At 39.4% G+C, this 24,595-nt stretch overlaps 1 protein-coding gene across 2 annotated transcripts in view; it reads right to left on the reverse strand.

Moving 5' to 3' along the window:
- The window catches only part of SHC3 (SHC adaptor protein 3), a 193,848-nt gene that overhangs the window by 109,042 nt on the left and 60,211 nt on the right, over positions 1-24,595 (reverse strand). For both annotated transcript variants that reach the window (XM_056525398.1, XM_056525389.1), the window contains one exon: positions 13,642-13,712. In XM_056525398.1, coding sequence (XP_056381373.1) covers positions 13,642-13,712 — 71 coding nt within the window. The remainder of the gene's footprint in view (positions 1-13,641; positions 13,713-24,595) is intronic.

A 24,595-nucleotide genomic window follows, 5' to 3' on the forward strand; every position in this document is an offset into this window, starting at 1 on the left:
AAATAGAATGGTATCCAATTCCCTCTGTCTCTGTGGATACTTTAGTATCATAGCCAACTTGCAACCTATCTAACAGAGAAGCACATTTTGCCGATGTGGTACTTTGCTTTGCACATTGTTGCACAGCTGCATGAATTTGGGATTGTAGATGTAACACTTCTATGCTGCTCCAGCAACATATAGCACTGGGGAAACTCCCATTATGTCTCTCCTCACTTCTTAGAACAACAAAGCAGAAGAGCACAGCTGCTCTTGCCTGGGAAGTGTTCTCCATACACTGGGCAAGGATAGCACCTTAGGTTGATGATCTCTGATCTCCTTACTCTTCTGCATTCTGAGTGCAATCTGGTGGAAATACCAGCTATGGTGGTGGTGTACTGGATGGGTGACAACTCGAGCCCTACATCAAGCTCCAACAATGTGGGAGGTTGGTACTTTTGGTGTAATATCCTTATATCCTTACTCAAAATGCTAAAGACCTCCTTATATAATTGTATAACTACCATTGTATAATACTTTCGAAATTTAAATAATAAGGATATAATTACAGAGTTAAGAAAATAGTACAGCCTTGTTGAATTCTAAGGTTTATAATTTTAAACATCTGGTCCATAGAAGGTCTTAAAATTAGGTCCTGAGTCATGCAACAAGACAATGATAACAAGCACATCAGCAAATCTACATCAGAATGTCTGACAAAGAGAAGCGTAAATGTGCTTAAATGGCCCAAAGTCTAGATCCCAAATCAATTCAAATGTTGTGGCACAAACACAAAAGGGGTATTCCAGCCATAGGCCTCTTATGCCCTACAGGGGATAGGAGATAAGACGTCTGATCGTGGCCTGCCACTGGGACCCCCGCGATCTCCATTCTATGCCGGGCCTCTGTGTAGAAACGCCCCCCTTGTGACATCAAGCCACGCCCCCTCCATTCAAGTCTATGGGAGGGGGCTTGATGGTCCACAGACCTTAATATACAAAAGCAATGTTTAAAAAAGACTGGGCCATTCTGCCCTTTTGCACTAAACTATAAAGTCATTGTAAGTTTGTTTAGCCCCTTAAGGACAGACCCATTTTTTACCTTAATGACCAGGCTCTTTTTTATTTTTTTTATTTGACAGGGTCTCTTTAACCCCTTAAGGACTCTTTTATATTTTCATCCACAGACTAGTATGAGGGCTTGTTTTTTGCACTACCAGTTGTCCTTTGTAATGACTTCACTCATTTTACCATAAAATGTATGGCACAACAAAAAAAAAATACTATTTGTGTGGGGAAATTCATAAGAAAACCGCAATTTTGTAAATTTTGGAAGGTTTCGTTTTCATGCTGTACACTTTACGGTCTTTATTCTGTGGGTCAATTCGATTAAAATGATACCCATGATTACATACTTTCTATTATTATGCCGCTTTACAAAAATCACAAACTTTTTAACCAATTTAGTGCGTTTAAAATCCCTCTATTTTGCTGACCTATAACTTTTTCATTTTTCCGTATAAATGAGGGCTAATTTTTTGCGCCTTGATCGATAAAAAAAATGTTATACCATATTTGCATATATCAAACTTTTAATACATTTTTAATACATTTTTGGGGGAATAAAATGTTATAAAAAAAAAGTATAAATTTTAGAATTTTTTTTTTTACGTTCACACCGTTCACCGTATGGGATAATTAACATTATATTTTAATAGCTCAGATATTTACACATGCAGCGATACCAAATATGTTTATAAAAAAAAAATTTTACACTTTTTGGGGGTAAAATGGAGAAAACGGACAATTTGCATTTTTATTGGGGGAGGGTATTTTTCCCTTTTTTTACTTTTATTCTTTACTTTTTTTTTACTTTTATTTTTACACTTTAATAGTCCTCATAGGGGACTATTTATAGCAATCATTTGATTGCTAATACTGTTCAGTGCTATGCATAGGGCATATCACTGATTAGTGTTATCGGCTATCTTCTGCTCTGTCAGCTCCATCTCAGACCAGAGTAGAAGACACGGGGAGATGGGCGGAGGCAGGTAAGGGGACCTCTGTCTGCCATTACAGATGATTGGATCACGGCAGCAGCGCTGCGGGCGATCCGATCGTCCACATTAAGTGCCACACTTCTGAAGATGCCGTGATCTGTATTGATCACGACATCTGAGGAGTTAATGGCGGACATTCGCGCGATCGCACATGTCGGCCATTACCAGCGGGTCCCTTGCTGCTCTGATGCTCGTGGTTATGTACAGGACATAAATGTACGTCCTGGTAGGTTAAGTACCACCTCACCAGGACGAACATTTACGTCCTGCGCCGTTAAGGAGTTAAATGGTAATAACTTTAGAACGCTTTTTCTGAGCAGAGCAATTCTGAGAAAGTTTTTTCGTGACATATTGTACTTTATATAAGTGGTGCATTTTTGTTGACACATGCAGCATTTTTTGTGAAAAACTGGAAAATTTCAGGCGTTTTTTTATTTTTTATTATTGTGTACACTGTGGGGTAAATGTGATGTTCTATTTATAGGCATTCTATATAGCTTTCTAAGTTTCCTTTTCTGAGCAAAATTATTTTTCTGTCCTTCATTCTCCAACAGTCGTAACTTTTTTATTTTTTGTCCGACGCCATTGATTGAGGGCTTATTATTTGCAGGATGAGCTTTACTTTTTATTGGTATCCTTTTTGGCATACGTGCTACCTTTTGATATTTTTATTCCGCTATTTATACAAAAATTTGAAAATTTTGCGCTTTTTTTTGCTTTGTTTTTGACGACGTTCACTGTGTGGGATGATTAACATTAAAGTTTTATAGTATACATCATTACGGATGTGGCAATACCTATTATGTATATGATTTGTGTTTTTGATAATATGATAATACATGGCTTTAATTGGGAAAGGGGCTTTATTTTTATTTTATACTTCATACTTTTTTAAAGAACTTTTTATGTAATTTTTTTTACACTTTTTACAAGTTATACTATGCTGCAATACATTTGTACTGCAGCACAGTATGACCCGATCAGCTGCACACAGTACAGCCTGTGCGATCCAGCCTGTGGCTGGATCTCACAGGCTTTCATAGCAGGCAGACAGGAGGTAATCATCTGGCCACCTGCTGCCATAGTAACCAACGGCAACCCGCAATCGTATAGTGGCACCACCGTTGGTGAATAGGGGGAGCGCGCTCCCCCTGTCAACACCATAGATGTTGTGATCAGGGATGATCACGGCATCTATGGGATAAATGCTGCTGGGACCAGCGCGATAGCGGCCCTGGCAGCTGGGGCGGGTCCCCGGCTGTGATTGACAGCTGGCTCTGCGGCAGTGCAGGAGACCGCTAGGATGTATGCATACATCCCAGCGTGTCGGGTGCTGGGACGTATGCATACGTCCTATAGCGGGAAGGGATTAATAATCTAATGGAATAAAAGGGCCAGTGATCCTTAAATGAAATGTTGCTTTCTAACCAACTAATTTTTCAAGGGTATGTCAAGATTTATTTTATCGCTATACCAAGAATTTATGTCTGATAATGCTACATGCAGTTTATTTATATTTATTATGATCCTTAGTAGAATAGAGCAAGTCTGGCAGTTCCTAAATCTAGGACTTTGTGCACACTAGGGTATGAGTGGGCTCCATATGCAGCGAGATAGCACTTTTCGCTATATGGTGGTGCTCAATCTAGAACAAATAGCATAGTCCATGAAAATTGAAAGTAGAAAGATGGCAACTCACCACAGCAGCGTATCAGAAGTGTAAATCCTTATTCCATCTTCAGTGCATAAAACATAGAAACGCAGCGGGGAGCTGCTACAGACTCATAGGAAATTAAGTGATCAGTGACAGCTGTTTCCTGCATAGGCACGCACTTTCTCAAGCTGATGTCTACGGCAACAGGTAAGTATTTAACCCTAAGATGGTCAATTAATTTGCAACATGCGTGCTGTAACATTGACACCAATACAACATGTAGCAACACTACAAAATATTACAAAAAAAGCTAAAATCATTGCGATCATTCATGCACAGCGGGCCAAAAGCATTTAATTTAATGATCCATTTTGCCTCATACTTGAGAAGAAGGACATGACAAGAATTTTTTTTCCGCCCTTTTAAAACCTGCTTCTATTACTTTCTCAGGATAATTTCTATTTAGTAGTCTTTTCTTCAAATCCTCAGCTTGTAACCTATAGTAATCAGGGGAACTATTAAAGGGGTACTCCGCCCCTAGACATCTTGTCCCGTATCCAAAGGATAGGGGATAAGATGTCAGATCGCCAGGGTCCCGCTGCTGGGGACCCCGGGGATCGCTGCTGCAGCACTCCGCTATCATTACTGCGCAGAGCGAGATCGCTCTGCACGTAATCACGGGCAATACAGGGGCCTGAGCATCGTTGCGTCATGGCTCCGCCCCTCGTGACATCACGGCCCGCCCCCGTCACTACAAGTCTATGGGAGGGGGCGTGGCGGTAGTCATGCCCCCTGCAATAGACTTGCATTAAGGGGACAGGCCATGATGACATGAGGGGCGGAGCCATGACATCACGCTGCTCCGGCCCCTGCATCGCCCGTCATTACGCACAGAGCGAACTCGCTCTGTGCAGTAATGATGGCGGAGTACCCCTTTAATACTATTCATTCTCAAAATTGTGAATATGAAATACTTTTCCTCACATGATAGGGATGCGAACTCTGGGAATCCAAAATAGTTTTTTTTGCTATTTCTTTGAGGTGACATTTTGTAATTATATTCCCTTCTTCTATATTAATTTTTACATCCAAGAATTTTAACTCCAAACCTCCCCATACACTAGTGAAGAGCATGTTCTCCCTATTGACATGATTAAGATGATGGCAATGCACGGCAGCCGAAATCTCGGCGGGACCCCCGCGATCAGACATCATGTCCCCTATCCTTTAAGATAGTTCACAAACTCACCAAAACTTTGTTCAGATCCCTCCCATATTATCAGAATATCATCTATATATCTCAGAAAACCATTAATATGTATGATGAATGGATTATTTTCCAAAAATATATATTTGCGTTCAAACATGGTGAAGAATAAAATGGCATAAGTACAAGAGACTGGCGTACCCATGGCTATGCCATGGGTCTGTTTGTATCACTTCTCGCCATGTTTGAATGCATTATTGGATAAGATGAAGTGGAGGGAGTCGCAGACAAAATCAATAAATTGTTCCGTTTTTTCCGTCGCGGTCAATAAGGCTATGATAGCCTGTACACCCGCACTGGGAGAGATGCAGGTGTACAGGCTCTCAATATTGATGGAAGCCAGATACATACCTTCATACCAGTTTAAATTCTGCAATTATCTCAATAAATCATTAGTATCTTTCACATAAGTAGGTATAAATTTTAAAAGGGGACGCAATAACCAGTCTATATACTATGACAAATGTTCTGTCACAGAGCCGATCCCTGCCACTATGGGCCTTCCAGGGGTCGGCTCTGGGACTTGTGAACCTTTGGAAGACAGTACCATTTCGGGTACTTAGAAGATTTTCTTCCGTTTTAATAGATAAAAGACCTTTTTCTACTTGTAACAGTAAAAATGACCTCAAATGAATTTTTATTTTATCTACTGGGTTGGATTTCAGTTTAGTATAGACTTCTTCATTATTCAACTGATGGAGGCATTCATAATTGTAGTATTCTGTGGTCACAACAACAGTTCCCCCACCTTTATCAGCTTTACAAATTTTCAGATCCTGTCTATTTGCTAACCAACGTAGAGCTCTTTTCTCCCCATCAGATAAATTATTTTCAGTTTTGGGGTATACTAGAAACTTTACATCATTAATCACCGCTGTTGCAAACAGGTCAATACTACCTGGTTGGACTGGTGGAGAAAATTTGGAAGGTACGCCACCCTTAAAATATAGAAATTATGGGTCAGAGTTTGTAGCTCTATTAGGTTTGCCTTCTGCCAGGTCCGCAAGAATATTAACACATTCATTTTCATTATCAGAGAAGCCAATAACAGGGCTAAAGCCTAAAGGTCCCAATGTACTAGGTGTCTCACCCTCCTTAATCTCTTTTTTTACTATGATCAATACCCTCCTTTAGAAAAAACTTATGCAGATTAATTTTCTCAATGCTTTAAACATATACATTTTAAATTGTACAGGGTCAAATGCCTCACATAAACCGAAATTCAGTCCTCGGGAAAGTAAAGAAATACAGTCATCTGACAATACTTCCTCTGTTAAATTTATGACATTATTTTCCACTACTTTCTCAGAGAGCTCTTGCGCTTCCTGTCTCTCCATAGCTCTCCTCTTCTTTACCCTCCCTCTTCTAATGGATTTTCTAAAAGGACTCTTCGATTTTCTACAGGGCGGGAGCTGGTTTTAGCCTGCAATGTACTAGTGTCAGAGTCCATTGTCCAAAAATCCAGACCCTCTTTTATTCTTATTTGTTGGTTTCCTCTGAGTTACATTCCTTCTAAAGCTGATAAAGGTGGGGGAAATGTTGTTATGACCACAGAATACTACAATTATGAATGCCTCCATCAGTTGAATAATGAAGAAGTCTATACTAAGCTTAAATCCAACCCAGTAGATAAAATAAAAAGTCATTTGAGGTCTTTTATCTATTAAAACTGCAGAACGCCTCCTCCCTAATGCTCCTAACTATCTGAAATGGTACTGTCTCCGAAAGGTTCACAAGTCCCAGAGCCGACCCCTGGAAGGCCCATAGTGGCGGGGATCGGCTCTGTGACAGTACCTTTGTCTCAGTATATAGATTGGTTATTGCGTCCCCTTTTAACATTTACACCTACTTATGTGAAAATTACTAGTGATTTATTGAGACAATTGCAGGATTTAAACTGGTATGAAGGTATGTATCTGGCTTACATTGATATTGAGAGCCTGTACACCCGCATCCCTCATGATGCAGGTGTACAGGCTATCAGAGAGTTATTGACCACGACGGAAAAATCTGAACAATTTATTGATTTTGTCTGCGACTCCCTCCACTTCATCTTATCCAATAATGTGTTTAAACATGATGAGAAGTGGTACAAACAGACCTGTGGCACAGCCATGGGTACGCCAGCCCACTTATGCCAACTTATTCCTCGCCATGTTTGAACGCAGGTATATATTTTCAGAAAATAATTCATTCACCATACATATTAAGGGTTTTCTGAGATATGTAGATGATATTCTGATAATATGGGAGGGATCTGAACAAAGTTTTGGTGAGTTTGTGAACTATCTTAAAGGATAGGGGACATGATGTCTGATCGCGGGGGTCCCGCCGAGATCTCGGCTGCCGTGCATTGCCATCATCACTGCACAGAGCGAACTCGCACTGCGCCTGGTGAAGGGCAATACAGGGGTCGGAGAATCCCATAGACTTGCATTAAGGGGCGGACCGTGATATCATGAGGGGGTGGAGCCCTGACATCAAGATGCTCCGGCTCCTGTATCGCCCGTCATCAGGCGCAGAGCTAGTACGCTCTGTTCAATGATGACTGCGGGGTGCTGCAGCCGAGACCGTGGGAGTCTCCAGCGGCGGGACCCCCGTGATCAGACATCTTATCCCCTATCCTTGGGATAGAGGATAAGATGTCTAGGGATGGAGTACCCCCTTTAATCATGTCAATAGGAAAAAACATGCTCTTCACTAGTGTATGGGGAGATTTGGAGTTATAATTCTTGGATGTAAAAATGTGTATACAAGAAGGGAATATAATCACGAAATGTCACGGCACAGAAATAGCAAAAAGTACTATTTTGGATTTCCAGAGTTCGCATCCCTATCATGTGAGGAAAAGTATTCCATATTCATAATTTTGAGAATGAAAAGTATTAATAGTTCCCCTGATAACTATACAAGCTGAGGATTTGAAAAAAAGACTACTAAATAGAAATTATCCTGAGAAAGTAATAGAAGCAGGTTTTAAAAGGGCAGAAAAAATTTCTAGGTACTAGCTTCTGAGGGAGAAAAAACCTAGAGTATGTGATAAAAACACCACACAATTTACTTTTTCTTTTGATAATAGCAATATGAACCAAAAAATATCAGAAGCAATAAAACAACATTAGTATATGTTGGAGGAAGATGGTTTATTAAAAGAAGTAGCTTGTAACAAACAGCTTATTACACAAAGAAAAAATACCATGTTAGGAGACAAGTTGAATAATATAAAATAAAAATCAAGTATAAACTGGTTGATGGAAGCTGACCCTAAAGGTAATTATTCTTGTGGAAATGGCAATTATTGCAGAATGAATTTATCTGCAAGAATTGTGAATTTAGGTGGATGTTCACACACAGTAAAACAACTGAATACTTGTAGAACTACACACGTTGTTTACGCACTAATCTGTCCCTGCGGTTTTGTCTCCAGATCCATGTGAGGGAGCACGTTTACTCATTCAGGTCTGGAAAAAGCACACCGAAGCTAATTGCACATATGAAAGATGTACACAACAGAGATGGTTCTGTCTTGCATTTTGCTGGATTGGAAATAGTTAATGTGTCGCGCACGGGGGAGACAGGCATGTCCTTCTCCTCCAGTGTGAGGCAAAATGGATCATTAGGTTAAAGGGGTATTCCAGGAAAAAACTTTTTTTTTTATATCAACTGGCTCCAGAAAGTTAAACAGATTTGTAAATTACTTCTATTAACAAATCTTAATCATTCCAATAATTATCAGCTTCTGAAGTTGAGTTGTTCTTTTCTGTCTGGCAACAGTGCTCTCTGCTGACATCTCTGCTTGTCTCAGGAACTGCACAGAGTAGAAGAGGTTTGCTATGGGGATTTGCTTCTACTCTGGACCGTTCCCGTGACAGGTGTCATTAGAGAGCACTTAGTCAGAAAAGAACAACTCAACTTCAGCAGTTCATAAGTACTGAAAGGATTAAGATTTTTTTATAGAAGTCATTTACAAATCTGTTTAACTTTCTGGAGCCAGTTGATATAAAAAAAAAAGTTATTTATATATATATATATATATATATATATATATATATATATATATATAAAGTTTTTTCCTAGATAACCCCTTTAAATGCTCTTGGCCCGCTCTTTAGCAACTCCCCACTGCGTGTCTATGTTTTATGCACTGAAGATGGAATAAAGATTTACACTTCTGATACACTGCTGTGGGGAGTTGCCATCTTTTTACTTTTAATATTTATTATGATGTTTAGTTTATTTAATCATATTATGATGTTTTTTAGGGAATCTGTGAGCTGTAGATTATACTTGACCGATTGACATGCACAGTTTTAATGCTAGAAGATGAGCCATGTACATTAACCAATCAAGGAGGGGAAGGGGGGGGAGAGGGAGCCTCTAAACACAGCCTCTTTGACACTTCAGCTCTGAATGTGATTCACAGTTAACAGTTTCTCTTTAAAGATTACAAGGTGGACATTCCGTAGACTGTGTTTCCCAACAGAATATGACGGCACTAGGACCGCTTGGAAATGTGTTCTCTCCATAGACAGCAATGCATTTAAGGGCATATTCCACTGAAAGAATTGACATCTTTATTCTACCATGTGCACAGTGCAGCAGAATCCCATTGAAAGCAATACAATTCTGCTGCAACAGTATTTCTGAGCTGAATTTTTTCAGCAGACTTTACTCGGAAATTCTGCCATGTGAACCATGAGTTTCAATGAACAGCAAAGGCTTAAACAAGCATAAAAACTGTGTTCACACAGGCAGAAAAAGCTATGGCAGGAAGCCCTCTGTGGGCCCAACTTAAAAATTACATAATAACATTATAAAGGCATTCATGTTTTATACTGCTTTGATAAAAGAAGTTCTAAGACCGCAGTAGAAACTGCTCATTGGAAGAAAAAAAAAAAAAAAGAAAGAAAAATGAAAGAGAAAAACAGAAAGTATTGAAATACAACTTCTAAAACAACATTGTAAAAGTAATATGCCTAATATGCCCGTAGAAAAGCCACTAAGCAAAATATGTTATTTTATTTGGATTTACCAGCGATTAAATAACAGAAACCATTAATGTCCTTATATTTATATTAGCTAGGAAATTTATATTTATATTAGACAGGAAAGAAGACAGAGGAGTGCTATCAGACAGGAGAAAGCTCAGAGGAGTGCTATCAGACAGGAAAAAAGACAGAGGAGTGCTATCAGATAGGAGAGAGCATAGAGGAGTACTATCAGACAGGAGAGAGCACAGAGTAGTACTATCAAACAGTAGAGAGCACAGAGGAGGGCTATCAGACAGGAGAAAGCACAGAGGAGGGCTATCAGACAGGAGAAAGCACAGAGGAGTGCTATCAGACAGGAGAGAGGACAGAGGAGTGCTATCAGACAGGAGAGAGGACAGAGGAGTGCTATCAGACAGGACAGAGCACAGAGGAGTGCTATCAGGCAGGAGAGAGCACAGAGGAGTGCTATCAGGCAGGAGAGAGCACAGAGGAGTACTATCAGAAAGGAGAGAGCACAGAGTAGTACTATCAGACAGGAGAGAGCATGGAGTAGTACTATCAGACATGAGAGAGCACAGAGGAGTACTATCAGACAGGAAAGAAGACAGAGGAGTGCTATCAGACAGGAGAAAGCTCAGAGGAGTGCTATCAGACAGGAAAAAAGACAGAGGAGTGCTATCAGATAGGAGAGAGCATAGAGGAGTACTATCAGACAGGAGAGAGCACAGAGTAGTACTATCAGACAGGAGAGAGCACAGAGGAGTCCTATCAGACAGGAGAGAGCACAGAGGAGTGCTATCAGAGAGGAAAGAAGACAGAGGAGTACTATGAGACAGGAAAGAGCACACAGGAGTGTTATCAGACAGGAGAGAGCACATAGGAGTCCTATCAGACAGGAGAGAGCACAGGGGAGTACTATCAAACAGGAGTGAGCACAGAGGAGTACTATCAAACACGAGAGAGCGCAGAGGAGTACTATCAGACAGGAGAAAGCACAGAGGAGTGCTATCAGACAGGAGAGAGCACAGAGGAGTACTATCAGACAGGAGAGAGCACAGAGGAGTGCTATGAGACAGGAGAGAGGACAGAGGAGTGCTATCAGACAGGAGAGAGCACAGAGGAGTACTATCAGACAGGAGAGAGCACAGAGGAGTGCTATCAGACAGGAGAGAGCACAGAGGAGTACTATCAGACAGGAGAGAGCACAGAGGAGTACTATCAGACAGGAGAGAGCACAGAGGAGTGCTATCAGACAGGAGAGAGCACAGAGGAGTGCTATCAGACAGGAGAGAGCACAGAGTAGTGCTATCAGACAGGAGAGAGCACAGAGGAGTACTATCAGACAAGAGAGAGCACACAGGAGTACTATCAGACAAGAGAGAGCACAGAGGAGTCCTATCAGACAGGAGAGAGCACAGAGGAGTGCTATCAGACAGGAAAGAGCACAGAGAAGTGCTATCAGACAGAAGAGAGCACATAGGAGTCCTATCAGACAGGAGAGCACACAGAGGAGTCCTATCAGACAGGAGAAAGCACAGAGGAATGCTATCAGACAGGAATGAGCATAGAGGAGTTCTATCAGACAAGAGAGAGCAATGTGGAGTGCTATCAGACAGAAGAGAGAGCACAGATGAGTGCTATCAGACAAGAGAGAGCACAGAGGAGAGCTACCAGACACGAGAGAGCACAGAGGAGTACTATCAAACAGGAGAGAGCACAGAGGAGTACTATCAGACAGGTGAAAGCACAGAGGAGTGCTATCAGACAGGAGAGAGCACAGAGGAGGGCTATCAGACAGGAGAGAGCACAGAGGAGTACTATCAGAAAGGAGAGAGCACAGAGTAGTACTATCAGACAGGAGAGAGCATGGAGTAGTACTATCAGACATGAGAGAGCACAGAGGAGTACTATCAGACAGGAAAGAAGACAGGGGAGTGCTATCAGACAGGAGAAAGCTCAGAGGAGTGCTATCAGACAGGAGAGAGCATAGAGGAGTACTATCAGACAGGAGAGAGCACAGAGTAGTACTATCAGACAGGAGAGAGCACAGAGGAGTACTATCAGACAGGAAAGAAGACAGAGGAGTGCTATTAGACAGGAGAGAGCTAAGAGAAGTGTTATCAGACATGAAAGAAGACAGAGGAGTGCTATCAGACATGAGAGAGCACAGAGGAGTACTATCAGACAGGAGAGAGAACAGAGGAGTGTTATCAGAGAGGAGAGAGGACAAAGGAATGCTATCAGACAGGAGAGAGCACAGAGGAATACTATAAGAAGGGAGAGAGCACAGAGGAGTCCTATCAGACAGGAGAGAGCACAGAGGAGTGCTATCAGAGAGGAAAGAAGACAGAGGAGTGCTATCAGACAGAAGAGAGTACAGAGGAGTCCTATCAGACAGGAGAGAGCACATGGGAGTACTATCAAACAGGAGAGAGCACAGAGGAGTGTTATCAGACTGGAGAGCGCACAGAGGAGTACTATCAGACAGGAGAGAGCACAGAGGAGTGCTATCAGACAGGAGAGAGCACAGAGGAGTGCTAACAGACAGGAGAGAGCACAGAGGAGTGCTATCAGACAGGAGAGAGAGCACAGAGGAGTGCTATCAGACAGGAGAGAGCACAGGGGAGTACTATCAGACAAGACAGAGAGCACAGAGGAGTACTATCAGACAGGAGAGAGAGCACAGAGGAGTGCTATCAGACAGGAGAGAGCACAGAGGAGTACTATCAGACAGGAGAGAGAGCACAGAGGAGTGCTATCAGACAGGAGAGAGCACAGAGGAGTGCTATCAGACTGGAGAGAGCACAGAGGAGTCCTATCAGACAAGAGAGAGCACGAGGAGTCCTATCAGACAGGAGAGAGCACAGACGAGTACTATCAGACAGGAGAGAGAGCACAGAAGAGTGCTATCAGACAGGAGAGAGCACAGAGGAGTGCTATCAGACTGGAGAGAGCACAGAGGAGTCCTATCAGACAAGAGAGAGCACACAGGAGTGCTATCAGACAGGAGAGAGCACACAGGAGTGCTATCAGACAGGAGAGAGCACAGGGGAGTGCTAGCCCACCCCCACTTACTGGACTTTGTCCATGCCTGTGCTTCTGCTTGGACAAAGCTATGATTTTATAAGCCATGATTTCTAAAAAAAAAAGGAAATCAAATTTTCTTATGAAGTATATTAAAAAGGTTAATGTTTTGCCAAGATGTACAACATTTTAAGGTGCGTTCCCACAGGGCGTATACGCAGCGTATTTGACGCTGCGCAAAATGTATGGCAGCAGCGGGAAATACGCTGCGTATCCCTTGCTCACTATACACACAGGGCTTTCCGGCGACTGCCCTGTGTGTGTAGTGAGTTTTGGAGGCGGAGCCGCACGTCACAGACACGGTGGCACACGGCCCCGCCTCCAAAACTCACTACACACATAGGGCTGCCGCCGGAAAGCCCTGTGTGTATAGTGAGCAAGGAATACGCAGCGTATTTCCCGCTGCTGCCATACATTATGCGCAGCGTCAAATACACTGCGTATACGCCCTGTGGGAACGCACCCTAAAACATTTTTAAATCTGACAGTGCCCATTTAAATGAGTACATTTAGTAAATAAGCAATAATCAAATAAAATCATCTTTAAAATTGTTTGTTTAGGTTATCAATTTTGAGAGAAAATGTATAAGTTTATAACTTGTCCTACCTTGTTATCTGCGTTCTTGTGTTAAAATCCAAAGATCTCATAGAGCGTAAAACTTCTATACATCCCAAATACTGCAAAAAGATTAGAGAACTTCATTAAAAAGAGAGAAGTTTATATATTGTACATGCATATTAAACAGTATTTGATTCTCCACAAGGCAGAAGGAAAAAGGAGTTTGTAGGGTTATTTGTGCAAAGATAGAATACAGATCTTATTTCTGACCAAACATTGCAAACATTAGCTGCAGCTAACACAGGTACATTACTGCTATCCTGAACCTCAAATCGTTATGACAAGACATGACAGAGGCAACAGAGACTACTACATTTCAGTAACTGAGAGGAATGAGTCAATTTGTATATGTAGGTTATGTAAAATGTATATAACTAATATCTGTTGGTGGTGAGATTACTAATTAAAGGGGTACTCCGATGGAAAACAAATGTTTTGAAATCAACTGGTGCCAGAAAGTTATACAGATTTCAATATTACTTTATTTGAAAATCTTTTGCTTTCCAGTACTTATCAGCTGCTGTACACTACAGAGAAAGTTATGTAGTTCTTTCCAGTCTGACCACAATGCTCCTTGCTGACACCTCTGTGGTCTGTTATGGGGATTTGCATCTTGTCTGGACAGTTCCTGTCACGGACAGAGGTGTCAGCAGAGAGCACTGTGGTATATCTTAGAAAAAATAAGTGCTCCCCCCCCCCCAAAAAAAAAAAAAAAAAAAGAGAATATTTGTGTATATTGTGCATATTTTTCCATTTCAATACACAAATTATTTGTTTTCAAATGCATTATATGGTAAAATAAATATTTATTTTAAAAAGTACAACTTGCTCTGCAAAGAAAACAAGAAGTCAAACATCTAAATTGACACAAAATAACAGTAACAGCTCTAATAAGAAAAAAAAAACGTTAAAAGGATGTTCCCATAGATTTATGGAAATTTCTAAAGAAAGTGTTCAGGATGGTTTATCTTGCAAGAGAAATATATAAGAGAACTGTCTGTTTTTCCCCACAGTAACTAATCGATGTTCTATATCTTATTGAGCCTTAAAATGAAAGCTGAGCTGTTGTTGTGGTCAGTTTGGGTTTTAGGCTGATTAATAAATCTGGTCAATATTCTTTGTTTTTGTTTTTTTATTTCTCTTACCATCCCGTGCCCATTGACACTTTTTTTAATCATCCTAAAAACCCCTTCAATATAATATTTTTAAACCATTTCTTGTATCAGGGGGCAACAAACAAAAATATTGAAATATTAACCGCTTAAGGACCAAGCCCCTTTTCACCTTAAGGTCCAAGCCAATTTTAGTTTTTGCACTTTCGTTGTTTCCTCCACTCCTTCTAAAAATCATAATGCTTTCACTTTTACGCCACCAATTGTACTTTGTAATGACATCAATCATTTAATAACAAAATCTACCACAAAATATATTTGTGGGGTGGAAAAAAAAGCCATTTTGTAACTTTTGGGGGCTTCCGTTTCTACACAGTGCAATTTTCGGTAAAAATGACACCTTATCTTTATTCTGTAGGTCCATATGGTTACAAGGATACTCAATTTATGTAGGTTTTATTTTATTTTACTACTTTAAAAAAATCCTAACTACATGCACCAAAATTAGTATGTTTAAAATTGTGATCTTCTGACCCCCATAACTTTATTTTTATGCATATGGGGCTATATGAGGGCTCATTTTTTGTGCTGTGGTCTGTAGTTTTTATCGGTACCATTTTTGTTTTGATCAGACTTTTTGATCGCTTTTTATTAGTTTTTTATGGTATATGAAGTTACCAAAAATGCACAATTTTGGACTTTGGTAGTTTTTTTAAGTGTACGCCATCGACTGTGCAGTTTAGCTAACCTTATATTTTAATAGTTCAGACATTTATGCATGTGGCGGTACCACATATGATTATTTTTATTTTTTATTACATTATTTTATTTAAAAAATGGGAAAAGGGGGGTGATTTAAACTTTTAATAGGGAAGGGGTTAATTCTGCTGAGCAGGCTTAGAGCAGCAGATCGTAGAATGTATGACGAAGAGGCAGGTGAGGACCCTCTCGTAGTATGGTAAGCTGATCGGGACATCGCGATTTTGTCGTGATAGTCCTGATCAGCTCCGCTGAGCTGTGAGGATAGTTTCACTTTCATTTTAGACGCCGCTACCAACTTTGATCGCGGCATCTAAAGGGTTAATGCCAGGCATTGGCCCAAACGGCGGGATTGGCATTAATTGTGGATCCTGGCTGCCCGTAACAATCGGGACCCACCAGGTTTAACTCGCAGGTGAGAACGGTTTAAAGCCCGTTAATGGGACCAGGGGGTACATGTATACCCTTGGTCTTTAAGTACCAGGGTCCAAGGGCGCACCTGTATGCCCTTGATCCTGGACAGATTAAAAAAAAAAAAAAAAAGTATTTTCTGGATAAAAGCAGAAATAGTTTAATTCATTCAAATTTATAGTTTTTTTTTTTTTTTTTTTTTGCATATTCCAGATCTATATGTTCAAATACATTTATTTATATAAATATTTTTTTATTTATTTCAGACATCCTTTATGCCAGTCAAACGAAAATGATAATTTACAAACCAAATATTGATATATTAAATCAAGCTGACTGATATCACGCCTGCTAGAGCAACATCATCTTTCTTGGATAAGAAAAATACCCTCCTTGATATTGATATTGCAATATTAAAAAGGATGACCGTAATATTATGCAAAGTGAGGAAGTAGTGTCATTAGGATCTGCAAGTATTCAAATTTTCAAGCAGTTAGTGCCAATCTGTAGAATATGGGATGGGGTTCAATGGTATAAAAGCCAGAGCGAAAGCAAATTTGTTCATTCAAGTCAGTACAGTACAATTGCCTTTTGTTATCATCACTTGTCGCACACTAAGAGAGACAAAATCCTTGAACTGAGAGACCCTGGTTAACACTTCAACAGATCATTGCCTCGGCCAAGATGTCAGCACTGTTCACTGTTGCGTGTGCCAGAAGTTGGGAGATGAATGACAACAAGAGGTGCACAGAGACAAACCTATGCATTGACGGATTGTTAGGTTAGAAAAAAGGTGTGTAGTGGCCCATTGACCCAGATAAACTATCGTATGTTTTTTTTTTCCCTGTTTTTTCATCCAACTGGGTTCACTAGATTTACTCATTTGGCATGTCTTGAGAAAATTGTGGCACACAGATAAAAGTGGCACATTGCACTCCAGTTGAGTTTAACCCCTTAAGGACACATGACATACTGGATCGTCATGTGTCCGCTCCCGATCTATAACGCAGGGCCACGGCGTGGCCCTGTGTCATAGCGGGTCGGGCCCGGCCTCTAACAACATCCGGGACCCGTGGCTAATAGCGCGCGACATTGATCGCTGTGCTGCGCGCTATTAACCCTTTAGATGCGGCTTTCAAAGTTGAACGCCGCGTCTATAGTGAAACTGAAACCATGCCGGTTAGCTCAGTGGGCTGTTTGGGATAGCCGCGGCGAAATCGCGGCATCCCGAACAGCTTACAGGACAGCAGGAGGGTCCCTACCTGCCTCCTCGCTGTCCGATCGCCGAATGACTGCTCAGTGCCTGAGATCCAGGCATGAGCAGTCAAGCGGCAGAATCATCGATCACTGGTTTCTTATGAGAAACCAGTGATCAGTGATAAAGATCAGCGTGTGCAGTGTTATAGCTACCTATGGGAGCTATAACACTGCAAAAAAAAAGTGAATAAATATCATTAAACACCTTCCCTATTAAAAGTTTGAATCACCCCCCTTTTCCCATAAAAAAAAAACACAGTGTAAATAAAAATAAACATATATGGTATCGCCGCGTGCGGAAATGTCCGAATTATAAAAATATATCATTAATTAAACCGCACGGTCAATGGCGATCAATAAGTCCTATCAATGCAAAAATGGTACCGTTAAAAACTTCAGATCACGGCGCAAAAAATGAGCCCTCATACCGCCCCATACATGGAAAAATAAAAAAGTTATAGGGGTCAGAAATGACAATTTTAAACGTATTCATTTTCCTGCATGAAGTTCTGATTTTTTCCAGAAGTACGACAAAATCAAACCTATATAAGTAGGGTATCATTTTAACCGTATGGACCTACAGAATAAATATCAGGTGTCATTTTTACCGAAAAATGTACTACGTAGAAACGGAAGCCCCCAAAAGTTACAAAACAGCGTTTTTTTTCCAACTTTGTCGCACAATGATTTTTTTTTCCGTTTCACCGTAGATTTTTGGGCACAATGACTGATGTCATTACAAAGTAGAATTGGTGGCGCAAAAAATAAGCCATCATATGGATTTTTAGGTGCAAAATTGAAAGAGTTATGATTTTTTTAAAGACAAGGAGCAAAAAACGAAAATGCAAAAACGGAAAAACCCCTGGTCCTTAAGGGGTTAAACAAGCCATTAACATAAAAATTATAATACAAAAAAATCTACAATAATTTTATCTATCTACATAATTCTGTTGAGTTTTTCTGACAGATTTTTTTCGTGTAGGTTATAATAAATGTATAGGGTTTTGGGGGAAAACCCATGGACACATTCACATTATAGGACAAAAATGCAATTTGCAGGGTTGTTTTTTTTTTATTGTAAAATGTTGCATTTGCTTAGATTTTGGCAAACAATAATGCGCTCCACGTTGGCCAACACCAAACTATTAGGATGAAAATAGTAAATCTGGGCCATTCTGTACTGTTAGTGAAATTGAACATCACATAGTCACAGCAAGAAAGAATGGGCTGGCACTACAGACTGTCTGTCCTGTTAACAAATTGGACGCTAGTGTGTGTGCTGTATTTGCACTAGGTGGTGGTGCAATGCCGCACAAAGTTCACAGAAAACTGTGTTCATGAAAGAGTAGAAATTAAGCTGCACTCACCAACTTTTCTTTGCAGTGCTTTAATTATCCATCTCTGAATGATACAGGGTTACAGGTAAAGGGCAGGTGCGTGTAAGAGCGACAGGTGTTTCACGCTAGATGCGCGACTAGCGTGAAACATGTGTCCCTCTTACACGCACCTGCACTTTACCTGTAACCCTGTATCATTCAGATACGAATACTTAAAGCACTGCAAAGAAGAGTGAGTCCAGCTTCATTTCTACTCTTTCATGAACGAAATTGAACATCACATACCAAGCCCTGGGTATTGAGCAAAGTCTACACAGACAATCAGCAGGCGACTGCACAACATTGGGCTACGACATCCAGGAGTTCTATTGACCTCATGCCACTGCTTTTAAAGGCTATGATGTTGCAATGCAAGACAGCAATGAAAGCAGGAAAGAAGGTCTATCCTCTTCAGTGATTAGTCTCGGTATGGAGTCTTGGAGATTGGTCTAAAGACCACGTGAACAACACCATGACTAGGTCTTCATGAGAAAACGTCAAATGAGTTCTTCTTTCAGGATTATGGTGTGGGGTGGCATAATGTATGTTGATACAATATCCAGGTAGAAAGAATAAGATGAAGCACTCACCAACTGTGAAGATCCTATTCATTTATTATTCATCTTACATGACATTATATATCAAGCATAGCAGGGAGACAGAAAACATAGCGAGGAGCCCTTTTGTACCAATCAGGTAGTTCTTCTGGTCCAATAAAAAGGGTATTTCAAGATACTGCAACATTTAATAATTTTGCCTTCATATGAAAGTAATGGAAGGCACTCACGGTTTTGTAGCTGTACAAGATTCTTTATTCGGGGTGCATGAAGATTCATTAGCGGGACGTCAGGTCGGGTCAAACAAGCAGCTAACGAATCTTCATGCTCCCCGAATAAAGAATCTTGCACAGCTACAAAACCGTGAGTGCCTTCCGTTACTCTTTCATATGAAGTTTGGATTATGCCTGTTTATATTGGGTAAAGAGCGCCACTGTCTGCGTGCATACACCTGTGCTCCATTGCTCTGAAAGGTTGGATTACCAGTGAATGAAGCTTGTCCTATTGAGTTAGAGCCGATCAGACTTTTTCTACCTTGTTTGTTTAATAATTTTGCATCTGCATCACTGGACCAATATGGCTACTCTAAACTACCGTACGAAGGCTGGACGTGCCAAAACGTGGGGTGACACTATCCTGGTCCCTGCATTTGTTATTATTGCACTTGCACTTTTTGTGGTTAGTATGGCATAACAATTTTTCTTTATTTAATGCTTTATGATTTTTCCTACTTTTTGCCCCCATGCACTGCTTATTTTATGTATAGCAATTTATTGTGATTGCCATTCTTACTGTTATTTATGCAGTCAGTTACCCACTGACAATGCAGGTTTCGGATATGTTGTTTTTGTGTGTGATGTATGTATTTTTCCTTTTTTAACAAGGTTTGGTATGTTTAATTGATAAAATAAACATTACATTTTTTAATTACATTTTTGTAGTGACTTCAGTTTTTCTATTGGTGTTTCTAAACTATCGTACTAAAATGTCATGTAAAACAAATAACAAATGAACAGGATCTTCACAGTTGCTCAGTGCTTCATTTTATTATTTCTACTTGGATATTGTGCATCTGTCAGTATGAACGTTGAGTTGTTAAGCACAAGTAGTGAGATTTCGCAAGACTGTATGCAGTATTAGTCCTGGATCTTTCTCCTTGGTTTTCCTATATGCTGTGGGTTTTTATGCCCCATAATTTTTTCTTTCCCTCTTTGTAAAATAATGTATGGTAGCCTGACCCCCTTGTCTTCATTCCATGTACACTAACAGCTTAGCATTACGTTGATTTGGTCATGCAACTAGTGGTACAGCCGTTTCTTCAAAGAGTCCCAGGAGCTGTTTTTCAACACAACACAAGGCTGCATGTTGCTCATACTACTGTGAGCAGCCTGCATGACCTAAACAAGCTACCATGGCCTACAGTGTCTCTGAACTTGTCTTCCATATAACACACCTGGACATTATTGTTTGGCAATTGCAAAAAGAGCTGCCAGCAATGGATCTCGATGATTTGTGTGCCCAAATGCATTTTTCATGGCAAAATATTCCCCAGACAACCATGAATAACCTCATTGACAGCATGCCAAGTGTGTGTTTTTCTGTGTTTGGCGCTTATACTTATACTGAATAAATGCAGTATATTATTAAAATGTCTATCGATCCCGTGATTTGTAGAACTTCTCAACTTTTCCATCTTGGTGTTGCCTTTTCAATGTTGAAGAGTGTATTTTTTTATTTTATTCAGGGTTATTTAACATTCTATATTATATATTAATCCTATAATCTGAGCTATTTAAAATATACTAAATCTGTCTTCCTCTTTATTTTGTAATCAGTTTTCCAAATAATGATCCAATGCAAGTAACAAACTTATGAAAAATTCAAAGATCTTGGGCAATGATCTAGGTGTACCCCTAAAAACAGAGTGTATTGTGCCTCTGCTAAATTAAAGGATGTTAAATGATTATTTTAATGACTCAAATTCTTGTGCAAGGGTTGGCATACATGTCTGAATGGATTTAAATGAGGTAAACATTGTTAGAAAGAGGGTCACCCCCACTATAATCCTGTATATCAGGTTAGTGCAGGTGATCCTCCTATCAGTTTCCATTTCAAGGAAATAAACAATTTACACAAATTCAAGTACAAAGGTAAAAAAAAAATCCCCCAGAAGCATCCCAAGAATGATATGATAGGGTCCATTAATGCATTATGATATTAGGAGCCTAAGTACATCAATAAGCAGCAATGTCATACAGTACAAACCATGGAAGAGTGGTGAGGGATTGAGGGAAAGTAAGGTTATTCGGCAGCTGTCAGAAGTGAAATGAGGTTACACTCTTACTAATAGTAAAATAGGTTTCCTAATGGGGTTGTTGGAACTGATATTGACTAAGAACTATTTTAGGTTTGATGAAGAATTTTTTTGCAGAAACAAGGAGTTTCTATGGAGTCTCCCGTAGCCCCTAGTTTGACTAATATTTTTATGGCCAAATTTGAAGAAATGTACGTTCCGACATACCCATTGGGAAATAAAGTAGGGAAATGGTTAAGATATGTAGATGACATGTTTGTCCTATGGACGGGCACTCATCAAGAGTTGGAAGAATATGTAAAATATTTAAATCAATGTCATCCCCTTATTGAATTTACCCGTGAGGCAAGTGCGACCCGTATACACTATCTTGATGTTGAGGTAAAAAAAAAAAGTGAACTATAAACTAGAAACTACATTATATGTAAAAGAAAGCGATAGAAATAATCTATTGCACAAAGAAAGCGCACATGCCACACAGGTATTAAAGGGGATATCAAATAATGAGGACGAAAAGGATTTTTAGCTTTGAGAAAGAGTTTCAGAAAAATATAAATATTATGATAAGGAAATTCGTACAGATGGGTTATGAAAGATCTGAACTTGAAGAGGTAGTACAACAGGTGGATGTTATAACTAGAGAACAGTTAAGAAAAATTTTAAATAAAAATGAGGAACAAGGGGAAAATTAAAGATTTATGTTTTTATCAACTTTCCTTTTAGTTTTCAAAGCAGGTCAATCACACCTTTTCAGGTAGCATTCCCTAAACATCAGTTTTTCACTCCAGTTGCAGGGATACATTTATCATTGTTTGCTTTGTTAAGTGAGTTCTGAAGGCATTTTATTTTGCTACAGTTTTGCTTATGTGCTACATATTTATCATACCTTAGATATAAAAAAATATACATACAAAATTAACAAAAAAGTAATTAGCAAATATTGGGAACTATTAAAAGCAGATGAGAAATATGGGACATTACTTAAAGAACGTCCAAGATTTATATACAGAAAGGGAAAATCAATAGCAAATTATTTAATAAGATCATATTTACAAAAGAAAAAAAGAAACTAAACAGATGTTTTTGAAGGCGAAGAATAATGAAACATTCCCCTGCAGATCTTGCCAAAATTGCATTGGGATTATAAAAGGCATTACTGTGACACATTCCACTAAAGGTACGCGTATTCCGAATTTTTTTTACATGTGAAACTAAAAATGTTATTTATTTAATTAGATGTCCCTGTGGAATGTCTTACATGGACCAAACATCTAGAGCTGTGAAAATTAGACTAAGGGAGCATAAAAGTTCAATTACAAATTATAAGAAGAAATTTTAAATAAAGAAGAAAGATGAAGAGAAGAAAGATAAATTTGGTAAGACAAGTTTAGCGAGACACTTTTTTGAACATAACCATCAGGTCTGTGATCTAAGGTATGATAAATATGTAGCACATAAGCAAAACTGTAGCAAAATAAAATGCCTTCAGAACTCACTTAACAAAGCAAACAATGATAAATGTATCCCTGCAACTGGAGTGAAAAACTGATGTTTAGGGAATGCTACCTGAAAAGGTGTGATTGACCTGCTTTGAAAACTAAAAGGAAAGCCATCTCTAGAGAAGTGCTCTACAAAGAGCCATAGATCCACCTCAACCTTCCAGTGGTAGATATTAAGTAGATTTATTATCCCTTAATGACCAAGCCCATTTTCACCTTAAGGACCAGAGCATTTTTTGCACATCTGACAACTGTCACTTTAAGCATTAATAACTCTGGGATGCTTTTACTTATGAATATAATTCTGAGAAGGTTTTTTTGTTACATATTCTACTTTAACATAGTGGTAATTTTTTGTCGATACTTGCATAATTTCTTGGCGAAAAAGTCCAAAATTTTAAGAAAAATTTGAAAATGTAGCTTTTTTTTTTTTTTTTTTTTTACATTGAAGCTCTTTGCTTGTAAGGAAATAATAAATAAACTATATATTGATAAATAATAAATAAATTATATATTGATTCCCATATACGAAATGTCTACTTTATGTTGGCATCATAAAGTTGACATGTTTTTACTTTTGGAAGACATCAAAGGGCTTAAAATTTCAGCAGCAATTTTCCAACTTTTCACAAAATTTTCAATATCTGAATTTTTCATGGACCAGTTCAGTTTTGAAGTGGATTACAAGGGTCTTCATATTGGAAATACCCCATAAATTACGCCATTATAAAAACTGCACCCCTCAAAGTTTTAAAAATGACATTCAGAAAGTGTGTTAACCCTTTAGGTGTTTCAAAATCTTCCTTTTCTACATTCATATGTTCTTTTATACCCAATTTTTGCATTTTTACAAGGGGTAAAAGGACAAAAATCCCGCCAAAATTTTTAACCCAATTTTCTCTCGAGTAAGGAAATACCTCATATGTGTATGTAAAATGTTCTGTGGGTGCAGTAGAGGGCTCAGAAGGGAAGCAGCGACAATGGGATTTTGGAGAGTGAGTTTTTCTTAAAGGTCACATTTAGCAAACATCAGCAAAAAAACAAAAAACAAAAAAAAACATGACATACTATTTTTGAAAATACACCCCTCAAGGAAGGTAACAAGGGGTACAGTGAGCCTTAACACCCCACAGGTGTTTAACGACTTTTCGTAAAAGTCGGATGTGTAAATGAATTTTAGTTTTTTCACTAAAATGCTGGTTTTCCCCCAAATTTAACATTTTTACAAGGGGTATTAAGAGAAAATGCCCTTCAAAATGTGTAACCCCATCTCTTCTGAGTACGGAAATACCCCATGTGTGGAGGTAAAGCACTCTCCGGGTGCACTACAATGCTCAAAAGAGAAGGAGTCACATTTGGCTTTTGGAAAGCAAATTTTCCTGAAATGGTTTTTGGTGGGCATGTCGCATTTAGGAAGCCCCTATGGTGTCAGAACAGCAAAAAACACTATTTTTGAAACTACACCCCTCAAAGAACTGTGATAAGGTGGCAAGGAAAGGGTGTATTTCCTTTGCTCACCCTGAAGAATATCTCACCTGCTTCTTACGTAATGAGGCAGCAGGGAAGGGAGGTGTATATAAGATGGAGACTCAGTCTAATCTGTGCTCTCCCTGGGAAACAGCATGTCGCTGTAGGGGGAGTACACAGCTGGAATCTG

This window comes from Hyla sarda, chromosome 1 (genome assembly GCF_029499605.1).
Source record: "Hyla sarda isolate aHylSar1 chromosome 1, aHylSar1.hap1, whole genome shotgun sequence".
NCBI lineage: Eukaryota > Metazoa > Chordata > Amphibia > Anura > Hylidae > Hyla > Hyla sarda.